Here is a 13,561-nt window from a genome sequence, read left to right on the forward strand (position 1 = left end):
CTTCACTGTACAACTAGGAAAGCTGCTCTGCCTCTCAAAGCCTCATGCCCTGACTTCCAGATATCGAGTCGTGGTTTTTTTCCAGAGCATATCTGAGCCCTGTCTTCCCCACACTACCTGTGTATGACCTACTTGACTTCAACTCTGGGTTGAGGTGGGGGTGAAATAATACTAAAATACCAAAATACGATCTAGCACTTTTGTATCTTCTGATGGGGTCTCCAGGGCCACTGTGCATGGAAGCCCCCTGAAGAGCTACTGATAAGTCTTGTTGCACATATCATTACTTAATCCAGTTTATCCCTACCCTTTGCTTCAATAATCTAAATTTAAAATCACTATAATTTAATTTTAGCCAACTCTGAGGAAGAACATGAGAATCTGGCTCTCTAAACATGGCTTGTTTTATTCATTTATTCATCTAAAGAAGTTGATTCTTTTCTGAGCTCTCATTTTGATAAGACAATAAGAAAATAGAGGAAAATGTTTAAGCAAGAGTAGAATATATGAAACATTCCAAGGAATATCATACTGTATGGGGAAGACAGAAATGTTATTATTATAAAAGCATACATGCATATGTAAAGAAACCTTCTTTCTTTATGGATCTGATCTCCTCCATGGAGAGTCAGAAATCCACACGATAGCCCTGAGTGCTCAGATTTTGCATTTGGTTCTCTGATTTTACAATAGCTGAAAGATATGTAAAAACTCATGTAGCCAGACAGCTCCCTACTGACTGTACATCTAAGCAACTTCACATGCATACATTACTCCAACTGAAAGCTGGAAATAACACATACATAAAAAAAATAAAAAAAACCCCCATGCTTGAAAGAAGCCTGTTTCTGTTTGGAACCTCCAGGGCTCTCCCTGACCAGACTGCACCTTCCACTGTGTCCTGCCTTCTCGCACAGGGACACTCCAAACTACTGAATTATGCTCTGCAGACTGAAGGGAGGGAAATTCTTCAAAAACTTATAAACGTGGCTAAAATAGCAATTTTTTGTTGAATCTAATTCAGGGGAAAAAATTAATAATAACTACTACTGTTTTGCTAGTGTTATCCTGGAGGGCTTTTATGATTCTCTCCCATTTTTAATCACAACTTCAGTGAACGACCACTGGCCATAAAAAGCATCCAGATAACTTTTATTAAAAATAATAATCTACAGCATGGACTAGATTGACATAATTTTGTTCACAGAAAACAATAAAATGCCCAGGGCACTGTGCCTGACAGTATTGCTATGACAAAGCTATACTTGAAGTGTGCTCACTTGAAGTGTTGCACTGATTACAGCTCCTAGTGCCTCCCTAGTTTTAGAAAGGGAATGGTTTTGTTCCCCAACTACACCTCAGGTCTTATTAGTTATGTGTTTAACTGAGCAAGGGAGGATGAATTAAGATGCTTACTAGCCCTCTACAAAGGGGCCAGATGAACAATAATATGTCAGTTTTAGGGTATATAATCATGATTTCCACTCTGCATCCCCTTTTTCCTCTTCTTCTCCTTGTCCCCAAAATGTATTAAGATGGGAAATCAAACAGGCTTCATAATTAAGAAACTTTGATGTCAAACTCTAGAAAATCTCTCCTGGTAGACTGCGAACCAAGATTTTTCAGAGACTTTCAATTCACTATATTTGGGCATTTTTCAGAGCCAAAACAAATTTCAAGGCATGACCAAACATGTGAAAATCTACAAACTTCAAAAGGATATTAGTATGAGAATTAGGGTTTGTATGTGTATATTTTCTTCTTTCTTTTCATGGACAAAACAACACACATAACTGAGGTCATGGGATGTACTGATAACCTCTGCAACAGATTTCTGCGTGGCAGACACATCAGGCATGGATAATTCCAATCTCAACTGTATAAACCACCAAATCTATAGGTAACTGAACACAGGCTCTTACAAGAGGTGTTAACTGTTTATAGTACTACCAGAATGTAGGGCCTCTTCTGTGATTGTGAAATACAGCTAGGTTCATATGTTAAAAACTGTGAAATGAAATTCATGTATATCTCACATCCTTTAAAATCATTACTGATATATGCAGTAATTACTAGCTTGTGATTTAAAAGACATCTACAGGGCACTGAAATGGAAATCAAAAAATTCTAAGTGCTTTTTTGAAATTATTTGTTTTCATCATATGCCTTGTCAAATACATAATGCATTTTTGTTCTCAGCAGAACTAAGCATTTTGTACATTGTCAGCTTCTTTATTTTTTTCCTCTCATCAATAAATATTTAAACACATTCAACCTAAAAATCTCAAGCTGGTAATCTGCAGCTTGTGTCTTTTCCCCTGAGGTGTAACTATCAATGTGGCAGTGCAGGATTGCTGGAGAGACATTAAACAGATTGTGGTTACAGTCCTACCTGCCCACAGGCCAGTCCCATGCCTCGCTCCCCCATACCATGCGGACATGATAAATTTAACTCCAGAGCATCAGCACCAGCAACCTATAAAACATGTGGAAGGACAAAAAAAGAAAAATTAATTTTAAGTAATGTACTCTTTCCTGTAGCCTTTATTGTTCATGTTAAATAGATTTCTTCAGAAATTTGACTTTTCTTTTTTAAGAGAAAAAGCTATGGTTATGATACCCTAGAAAATAAGCATGTTGATCATTAGAGATAAAAACTTCAAAAACTCATGTGGTTTCCAAAGATTCTTAAGAAATTAGAGTAAAAACAAAGTAAAAAGATACGAGCAGAATGAAGAGTTGGGTCTGGAAAATGTTAAAAAATTAAATATAATTACAGGGCCTAAGAGCAGCACTAAGAGCTTTGGCAGGCAGTGTTACACAGGTGTTGCTGTGCTCTGAAGGACTGTAACTCAGTAATAAATGTTTCCTTTTTGCTTTAATGGATTCAGTCCCCAGATTTTCTGCAGGCACCTGCACTGTGCCGTAGCTTTTGTCATTAAGTAAATTTTTTTCTAAAGAACAAGAGGTTAATAAAAAAAAGTCTAAACAAACATATTAGTCATGCTAATTCCTGTTCATCGCCCTCTATTAGTTACAATTAAAAGGGGAAGGAGCTGAGCTGTCCGAGGGCAGCACACAGACACGCTCCTCTTCCTTTCCGAACTGCTCCTGCCTGACACGAACATCTCTCCTGTTGCCTTCCAGTGGCTCTAACTAGGGTTTTGTTCTGCATCTGCATTTTGTTTTGCTTATTGAACTGGAGTAACTTTGCCTGCTGTGTGGCCATGGTTCAGCAGCTCCCAAAGTGCATGAGCAGGGAGAAGCCATCCATCACTCCCAGGAAGCCTCCCCGCTCCGGCCGGCTCCGCGAGCCCGGCCCTGCCGGGGCTGTCGGCCTCCCTGACAAGCTGACCTTTTGGATGAATAGGTCGTCCTCCTGCTGAGACACTGTGGTACCTTCTGGGGCTTCTGCTCTTGTGAAAGCCACATCCATTACCTCCTAGGCAGGATCCAACGCGTGCGATTAAACATCCCTGTGCATTCCAGGGCGCCCCAAACTAGCGCTGCTCTCCACAGGGCAGACACCAACAACTACTTCCCAGAAGAATGTTCTATCACATAGGTTACACATCATTGACTGCATTTAGAGAACCACTTCTTTTCTAAAGGGGTAACGTAAATACAAGCATGTATTGGAAATACGTGTCTTAAGGTTGGGCAGCAGTACCACTAGATTAAAAAAACAGGAGGAAAGGCAGAGCAAAGCCATTCATCCTAACCTGTTTAAAAGTGGCACTGCTTCTGTCAAGCATAGATTCCAAAATATGATTTCATGGTCAATTAGGTAAATACAGGTATAAATTGAAATAGTGTTGAAGATCACCAAGCTAACTACTTAAAATGTTTCATTTCACTTCCCTAAGTCCCCAAAATTACTTTTTTCCTCATAGGTTTAAAATGCTCAAAGAAAATTGAGAAGTGTCACTCTACATAACCACAGGAGGGCTTAGGACACTGAATAAAGCAACAATGATGTCCAGACATTCTGTCATATGCAAACACAAATTCAAAATATCCACATCTCTAACAATACTTATATAAAAGCATATTTTTAATTTAAACATTTAAATCTGAGGTAGTGCTAGCAATAACAACAAGGTAATTTTTTTCTTTGCTTAAATTTGTTAATACTATGCTTTTAATTTCCTCTAGATACTTTATGTGGAAAACATGCTTTAATTTAAACATAAAAACTTTGCTTTCCATTCAGATATAGACACCCTTCTGAATGAAATTAGTGCAGTCCTGATAAGTATTTCTTATACTACTCCCTATGGACACAGGTACATGTTATTAAATAGTTTTTCCCTCAAATTGAATAGAAATTTCAGGTGCATAGTCTGTTTGCATTTCTGTAAGATTGGATTTATATTATAGAAAGCCTGCTGAATGCTATTATATATGCTGACTTTCTCAGCTATCATTTTTGAAAGTCTGTATTAAAACTAGAATAGCATTAAATAAGCCCTTTATACTTTAAATATTCAAGAGTTTTATATTCAAAATTTCTTCTGGTGCTGTCAAACTAGTGTGCCTCTAGGCAAGGTAAGATCAAGTTGGGCTCTCAAAGGCAGAATTAAATTTTATCAGGGCATCTGTCATAATATACAGTTTGCTTAAAATGCAAATAAAAAGTATATAGATTCAAAGACTAAAGGCTTTCCAGGTACTGCTTAAAAATCTGAGGGACCATTTTTATGGAACAGATTTTCTTTAAATTTACATTTCCATCATTTTAATGAAAACACAGAATAAACAAATTATAATGGACATGTTTTAAGTTCTCATTTTTCAATTTGAATCTATTTCTTTCCAGATGCAGCTCTTGTTTTCAATGAGACTTAAAAAAAAAAAAAAGTGGAAGCACATTTAGGAAACCATTACCTGAGCCATTTTTGAAAGTTCAGTCCAGTCCTCCCTGTTACAGCTGCACATGATGCTGGCAATCAGAACCTGGAAAAAGAATATATACATTATTGTAATACTGTACATTACTGCACAGCCTGCTTTTGGGAACTACCCACTGTCTGCCAGGAGCCAGAGAGTGAAATACAGCTGCAGACATCACTGGGGACAAGAAACAGTGAACAACCTCATCTGTTATATCCCTGGGTTTTAAAGAAGGTCTATCCATGGGCATTCTGTCATGTGACGCAGTGAGAACAAAACAGTGAGAACACACAGAGCCAACCAGGAAACTGTCAGACATACTTGTTCTTGAGGTCTGAGGAATGAAGTTGTTATTTACTGTTAATACAACTGACAGAAGCATTTTGATTATTTAGAGGTAGGTAAGACATCAATGCATGAGTTTACACTCCAATGTGGCAGAGTATGGACACAATATTCCAGCTGACTTCAGGAATCCAGGACACATCAAATCCAGACCCTGGCATCTCTTATCATGCAACTTTAGGACAGTGAAAGACAGCCAGAAATATTTTGTGTCCCAGAGGCAACTGGGAGGAGACTTTCAGGATGTGGGGAAATTCTGCAGGACTGGGAGAACAGCCCAGGGAACCGCCAGCTTTTGTTATCCCACGATGCACATTTTGTTTCCTGTACACTGACTGGCCCCAGTTCCCCAGAGCTATTCTGTGTAATTGCCTTTCTTTTTCATTACACTGAGCACCTTTCAAGTCCAGATTCTGCCTCTAGCTGCTGCTCCCTCTAAAATATTTCTTGAGGTTCATGTTTTTAGGTAAAAAAAGATCTAACAGAATTCTTTAGGGTGTGTGTGGGGCCCCTAAACACACACCTTACCAGTTGCATACAGTGCTATTTACTATTAAATGAATGTTAACTACTCTGGTCAATGCCCAGTCCAAGTGACAATGCTAACTGCCATTTAAGACTAAAATAAAATCATGTATTTTGGACTCAAACATTGAAATTCTGAAGTTGATACATTTGAGGTAAGATGAGCAGAGAAATCAGCCAAGGCACTCCTGCATGAAGTTCTTAGAAGGATGATGTTTGGAAGAAAAAATGCAACAGAAAACTATACTGCAGCAGCTAAAAGGTTAAATCAGAAAAGATATCAGAGAACTTAATAGAAGTCTACAAGCTCAGTCTGTGCTCAAAGGAAACACGAGGAGAGGAGAACAGAGAAGTGTCTGGCCATGCTCTTGTTTATTTGGCCCTCTTACATGAAACTTTCACATGAAAGCTTGATTGACAGGTAATGTGACAGTTGATTTTAATCTTTTTGTTTTCCAAACAAGTTTTACTGTCTCATTAATATCTAAGGTTGGCTGAATCTGTCACCCCCTCATTTTAACACTTCTCTTGAACTTTCCCATAATGCCGGGAGTTAATGACTCATTCATTTCAAACAACTACTGAAAAGTATGGTGTAGAAAAATTGTCCAACACGCACAATTGCTGGAAACTGTAAACTCCCAAATTATCTGCATAAGATGGAGGAGATATTGAGTATCTTCAGAAGAGAGGGAAACACACTATGAAAAGTAAGGCAGGTATGTGGAAAATTGGACAGGGCAAGGTTACATTCTACTAATTTAAAATGAAACATATTCCAAACATATTAATTTAAAAGGAAATACCACGTATCATCATTATTTCCATTGTTTTTCTCCAATGACTCTCTACAATGAACCCACCTACCTGCAGACTGCCCACCCACCACCCTTCTGGCTGCTGTTTGCAGGATGGCAGTCTGGTGAGAAGGGAAGTGTTTGATGAAGTGCCTCTGCCTTGCCTGCAGGTGCCCATTTGTGCTCACCTCTGGCATAAATATAAGACCAAACTCTTCATTAAGCACACACAATCATTACTGCCCACGCTTTTGTTCCCCTCTGACAGGGAAAAAGAGTCTCCTATGCCATAATTTTTTAAATAGGGAAAAATCTTATATAGCTGTATAGGTCAAATGTTAATGAAACAGAATCTGCTCTGTGTCCTATTTGAATATTCAAGATAAATTCAGAGCTCTGGAAATAAACAGAAATCTCTTTTAAAGGACTTTAATTTTTTAAAAGCAAAAATGTGACAAATCTGTCTAAGAAATTATATATGAGAAAACTTTGAAGCAACTGGAATTATCTAAAAACCATATCTTGTCAAATTCATGCTTTTTATAAACCAACTACAGCAAAAAAACAACCCAGCAGCTCAGACACTGACAACATGATAAGGATTTTCACAGTTGCAGTCACAATCCAAAGTACATCAGAAATCTGCACAACTGAGCTTTAAAACAAACCAAATTTTTCATTGGGGAAAGTTGTAAGACAACAAGGACAGCTGACTAGATTCATAAGTAGTTGAGTTAGGTTACATCAAGTGTTACTAATGAAATTTGAAAATTCTGCTGGGAGTGTACAAAAGAGGAGGAACATGATCTGTGATGTTTCAAAGAGCTGTTAATTAAGACAACATGTTTATTTAATATTGATTAGTTTTAGGATTCATATTTAAAATTAAGCCCATACTTTTTGACAGAAGCAGTGGTTTATAATAACAAAAATAACTGAAAACAAAAAGTACATTTTTGTCATGACTGTTCACAGGAAAGCCATGATCTCAGAGGGAATAATGAAAATTTAAAAATAGTAGGGATTTTATGTTTTCCCCCCCACCAGTGTTCTCTTATAACTTATTTCCTAGGTGGAAGAATATCCCCCAGGACTCTGTGCTAACAACACTGTCCTGTCTCAAGTGACTGTTCTTCCACAAAACACCTTTACAATCTTTTCATTTGGATTCAGTGCCCAAGAAAAAGAAAGAATCACTGTCATGTGTGAACATTTAGGGGAACTATCAGTGATACCTGAGGTTCAGATCTACTCCTAAAATCACACATGGAAATTTATAAAGAAAATATAGACTATTATCATTACCTAAAAGAGAATAGCAAGAACAAAGTAAGAATTAAAAGTGACAACAGACAGAGGTTTTATTGGAAAGTAATAAATGAGAACTGTATCACATTTCAGCCTCTAAGTCTCTTCTCACTCATATTTTCAGTGCCTACAATGCCGTGTACCACATTACCAACCCTGCAAATTTAATAGCCCCAAACAGCTGCTATCTCATGGAAGTCCAGCACATGGCCACATCTGCAGAGAGCACATCCCTCCTTTTGATTCCTCCAATTTTCAGTGGCAACCTGACGTGAGCTTAATTACAGTGGTTTGAGCCACAAGTGTGAGGCTGCACACGCTTCCCAGCTTACAAAAGTAGAGTCCTGACAGATCTTACAATGAAGCTGCTGCTAAAGTGTGGTAAGTGGTAAATGAGGGTTGACTAAATTGCAGCTTTGTCATAGCTCGAGTGTGGGCTGCCTGCAAACTGTGCATGATTGAAGCACAGTGGGACCCCTGGCCCATTCCTTATTCCAGATCAAAATCATAGCTGGTATGTGCTGTTCCCTCTTCTCCTCCATCCAAACTGCTGTTTTGCCTCTTGTGGGAGATGCTGCTGCCCCTCCCCACACCCAGGAGTGCAGCAGCCCTGCAGACTCTGTCCCTCCCTGACCATCACTGTGACAGATGCCACCAGACAAGGGCTTCTCACCCCACACAACCTGACTGACAATTTCTCCAAATGCCTATAAAGGGACAAATGCACGTTTGCAAGACCACACTGCTCTGTGTTCAGCATTTTCCCGATCATTCATGGAACAAAGAGGTCCACAACAAAACTTGCTTTTTGTTGGAGGGAAGGGAGGTGGAAAAGGGAGGGCACGTAATGTACCAGTTAGGACACCATTATAAGATGAATATACTGTAGCTAAAGCAGTAAAAAGCCACATTTCACACAATTCTGTGACTAATGCATTAGTAGTTGTTCTACTTAAAAGAACACTGACAAGGTACTTCTCATAATCCTTAAAATATTTTTCTCCCTGTTTATAATAATCCCCTGGAAGCTTAAACTAGAATCTATTTCCCTTGTGAATGTTTTTTTTTTCCTCATCCATTATCTCTATGTGGATGTCTCATGAATGCAATAGAATGAAAAGAAATAAGGATGAGGTTTTCCACTGTGTATGTTTTCAAGTGATCTTTCTTTCCTAGCACACAGAATTCACTGCAAGAGGTTGCAAAATAAAAAGAAGGAGGAAAAAAAAAAACCAACAACTGGGTCTAGTTTGGGTCACATCTATTTAAAGCCAGAGAGCAGTAAAATTCTATGTTGACAATTACCATTTGTCCAGTACTGCTCTGCAGCGAGTAAGAGAGTTTCAGTACACTCAAAGAGCCTGAAAAAAAAGTCTCAGAGGTCTGGATTTAAATGTGAACCCTGTCAGTTCCCACAAATTTAGGAAAAATTCTGAACATACAGAATGAAATCACAATCCTCTGTCCTCATGCCTGTGATAACCATATTTATATTGGTCATCACACACTGTATCTGTTCTGAACCTCCTCTTCCTGGCCTGGGCACAATCTCCCTGCACTTCAGGAAACCAGCCACCATAACTTCTGCTTGCTCTTCCCTGCCTGTACCTTCGTATTGCTGCACTAGACTTGAGGGCAGGTCTGCATCAGGTCCACAAATGCTCTGTTTAGACACTGCTGCTTGCCACAACATGCACCCCTCTCTGATTCCTCAAATATTGACAAAAAGCCACAGAATTTTACTTTTTAAGTGCACAGTCTTTGAAAAAGAGAAAGAGATTCTTAGCATCATCTTTAAAGACTGCACCCCTGAAAGCTGTAAAATCAAGAGGAGTTTTCAAGAAGGCTGAAGGACTGGGTTTTTTAACAGATATTTGTTTGGGAAGCAGAGATGAGGAACAGGATAACTGGTGTTTAAAGATGGGGTGCAGAGATTGAAGATTGTATTAGGAACCAGATTTCAGTACCCACAGAATTACTGTTGATCAAGCTAAACTTCAAAAGGCATTTGTGTTTGGGGCAGATAGAAAGACCTCAAACTTCCTTTCAAGACACGCTTTTTCCTTTAAAACAGCACAGTATAGCCTCGCCACATGACCTGCTCAGTCTGAACAAACTCAAACATTTTAAATCAAAATTCCTCAGGAAGCATTTAGTAAGAAGGAGCTTGGCAGTGATGACACAATCTTGCTAGAGCAAAGGCAAAAATAAGATGTTCAGTTCACCACTCACCAGTGCAAAAGGCACCTACATCAACACAAACACAAGGAGAGGAGAACTTCTTGGCAGCTGCATCACTGTTCCACAGCATCAAATCCCCCATCAGTCAGAAGGAGGGGTACCTGCACTCAGTTCTGCCCCACACCATCTCTCACCCGCACGTCGTAACAAGCCGATGTGCTCGGAACCTTTCCTGAAGGTCCTGCCCAAGTGCAGCTACGAGAGCACAGGGCCACCAGGTACTTGGTAAGAAGTCCACCAAGAACAGTTTATAGGACACTCCTATTTCAGTGGCACAATAATCTTGTAAACATCTACATGGAAAAAAAACCTGCAGATGGACTTCTCATAGTTCTTCACACTGTCCTCACAACAGCTCTGAAGATGCAGTTTCAACAGCAAAGAGCTGGCAGTGAGGGAGTAACAACAGAAACACAGGATTTTTGGGTTGTCCCATTCTCAAGACTCATGCCAATAGCCTTCCCCTCTAACCCTGCCTCTTACACAGCATCAGTTCAGAAGCTGGGTCACACTGAGCCAGCAGCAAAGTTCTTGGAGGCTTTGTGCTATCCAGTGCCACCTGTAGCCACCCTCTGCTTTTCAAAATGCTCAGTGGCTGATGAAACAATCCCCCTCAAAAAAACAGAGTCAGAATTACCAATATACAGAACACTTTTAACACCCACCGTACGAGACAAGAGTACAAGCACAGCAAACATTCTGTACTGCACAAATACACTCAAATGTGCAGTATTGAAAAACAACAGGAACACAAACATTTGCTGCTATAAAAATAACCCTCTGGAAACCAGCCTGATTTTGATGCCTTGTACACTCAGCCTGGTTTCTCTTTTCCTGTACATTCTTGTAAATTTTGATTTGTTGCAGAACTGAAATAAAAATAAGCTTCTTATTAAAAACTACCTAGAACATCAAATCCCATGCAATAAGAAAGTTAACAATTGTAAAACCTGTCATGTCTCTGAGAAGCAGAGGAATTATCTTGTTATCAATTTAATAATGGAACACTGAAGTAAATGATGCCATCCACTGACACCAGTAACACTGTCTCTCCTGGGAAATTCATGTTGGTAGGAACTGTCAATCTAGATGGATATGGACATATGAAACATCGTACCTTCAGTCCATAAATCTATTCTTTCTGCACTGCCTTAATAAAAAGATTCTGCATGATGATAAAGACAAGCAACGCAGAATGTCTTGACACTGCTGACCTGCAATTCTGCTTCTCTTCTCTCTTCTTTTTTCAGGGAATTTACTCTCCAGTAAATAATTTAACAATCTCTAACCATCCATTGTTTTCCTCCTTCACTTGCACTTAAAATACATATATTTGAGTATATGAAAATGAGACAAGTAGGGGATATCAGTACGTTTATTATTCAGATGTAGCAATCCTTCTAAATAAAGCACTTTCTGTGCCTGGCTACTTTATAGTGAGACCTTCAGTTTGTTTTTTTATAGTACGCTTATTATTCAGCTGTAGCAATCCTTCTAAATAAGCACTTTCTGTGCCTTGCTACTTTATAGTGAGACCTTCAGTTTGTTTTTTAAAGGAAGGGGGAGGGGGAATGCTAGATACAACACAGCAACACAAAAATAGGCCAAACATTATCAGCACACAACTAACTCCAGAAAGATGATAAAAGTTTGAAAATGCTATGATTTGCTCTATGCATTACATAAAGTCAGCACAAGCAGAAAACACCAAATATTCTAATCCCAGGCTAAATGGAGATGCTTATTTTTAAAGGCAGATATTTTCATATGATGACTCTGCTTCTATCAGTGAGATCCACCTATTTAATGAGATTATTTGATGGATTTCAGTGAGCACACTGGGCTACAACTTCACAATCAGGCCTAGAGTCATTAAGTTCTAACTTTCTCAGATAAAAAAACATGAAGGTTATGAACAAACCTTTTTTTTTTTTTGTAAAATAACATAAATTGTGTCTTTGATAGGAGCAGAAAGCTAAACAGGTTGCAGGTAAGAACTTGCTGCACCTGTAGAAAAACAAGGGATCTGCTTGGTTTTGTAAGTGCCCTTCTACCACGTCAGATTCAGCACCACCACAGTAGAAGTGGAGCTGCCTTGGCCCTGCTTACACAGAAATGTACAGGAACAGACCATAGACACGGAAATGTGCATAAATGAAAATGAAATGTGACCTAATGAGAGTCCTGCTAATTCACAATGCCACTGAAAAAAAGGTCAAGGAGAAAAAAAAAAAGATCTGATCCATCCCTCATGACTCAGGGCACTCTAATTAAGATGTGGTAACTTCTGAACAGGGAACCATGGAATGAGAGTTCCCCAAAGCATATGTACAATGAAAGGGAATATAGCACCTGTATAGAGCACATCAGGGAAGCTCAAATATTTAACATGACTAGAAGTAGTATGTCCATTTTATGACAGATTGTTGAAAATTTCAGTACTTCAAGTAAACCCTTCAAATTACATTGAAAATTATCTACGTGGCTAAAGACTTCTCTGGAAATTTGACAGAATCTCTGGGATTTTATTTTTAAAATCCCAGAGATTATAGGAATTTCCTTATTATAGGAAACCTATCCTAGTTCAACCTCTAGTCTCTCTGGGGAGACTAGAGTGAAATGAGTGAAAGAGGGGAGACTAGAGTAAATGAGTGAAAACAAATACATGAGTGCATGGAAACAAAGGCTGAATCCAAGAGAAGAGAGAAGACAGATACTAATTTTTAGCAGTGTTTCTTCCTAACAATGCCTGCAAGCCCTCGTGGAATTGGCATGCCCCTGCTGTATTTCTGTGCTTTCCACACTGATTTAATATAAAGAGAAAGCAGAGGAGGCCAATATATTATTGGAGAAGCTAACAGAAAAAGGATATATCTAATTCTATGATATTTCAGACACATGCTATGACCTGTAGCAAAAGCTTTTCACCAGGGTGCTGACACATTATTGATTCTCAAGACCATGTAGGAAAAACAAGACTGGCAAAAGCCTACACAAATTTGTGAATTTTTTTGCTCCACCTTTAGAAATTTTTCTCTTATCAAATTCTCTGCCCAGATACACAAAGTCCTTTTAACCACAGTTCTTTGAGCACCTCGTTAATTGTTGCTCTTTATTTTCACAATAGCACAGGCAACTCTCTGCAGGGTGCCCCTCTGAGAGGAGAAGCCAATTGGAGACAAAGATGTTCAAGGCATGTAGGTTGTTCCCGCGGAGGGAATGAGCAGCTGTTGACTGAAAGGAACCCTAAGATCCCTTCCAGGCCTTGGCTGCCTCTAGATATATACAGATATATTTCCTCAATTACTCAGCAGCAAAGCTGCTTAACTTATTAGAAAACAAATTCAGCAGAAAATATAAAGAGACAAAATACAGAATTAATAACTTCATCACAGTTTCCTAACCCCTGCACTCCGTCAGCTAGCAATTCCCCAGGTCAAATCTGTCTCTTT

General features: G+C 38.9%; 1 protein-coding gene across 2 annotated transcripts in view; it reads right to left on the reverse strand.

Annotated features, from left to right (window-relative positions):
• The window catches only part of DPYD (dihydropyrimidine dehydrogenase), a 348,037-nt gene that overhangs the window by 103,168 nt on the left and 231,308 nt on the right, over nt 1-13,561 (reverse strand). For both annotated transcript variants that reach the window (XM_039718169.1, XM_039718162.1), the window contains exons 15-16: nt 4,888-4,956; nt 2,393-2,476 (exon numbers count right to left, since the gene is read on the reverse strand). In XM_039718169.1, the coding sequence (XP_039574103.1) occupies nt 2,393-2,476; nt 4,888-4,956 (153 nt within the window). The remainder of the gene's footprint in view (nt 1-2,392; nt 2,477-4,887; nt 4,957-13,561) is intronic.

This window comes from Passer montanus, unplaced genomic scaffold (assembly GCF_014805655.1).
Source record: "Passer montanus isolate IOZ18808 unplaced genomic scaffold, ASM1480565v1 scaffold103, whole genome shotgun sequence".
In the NCBI taxonomy this organism is placed as follows: Eukaryota; Metazoa; Chordata; class Aves; order Passeriformes; family Passeridae; genus Passer; species Passer montanus.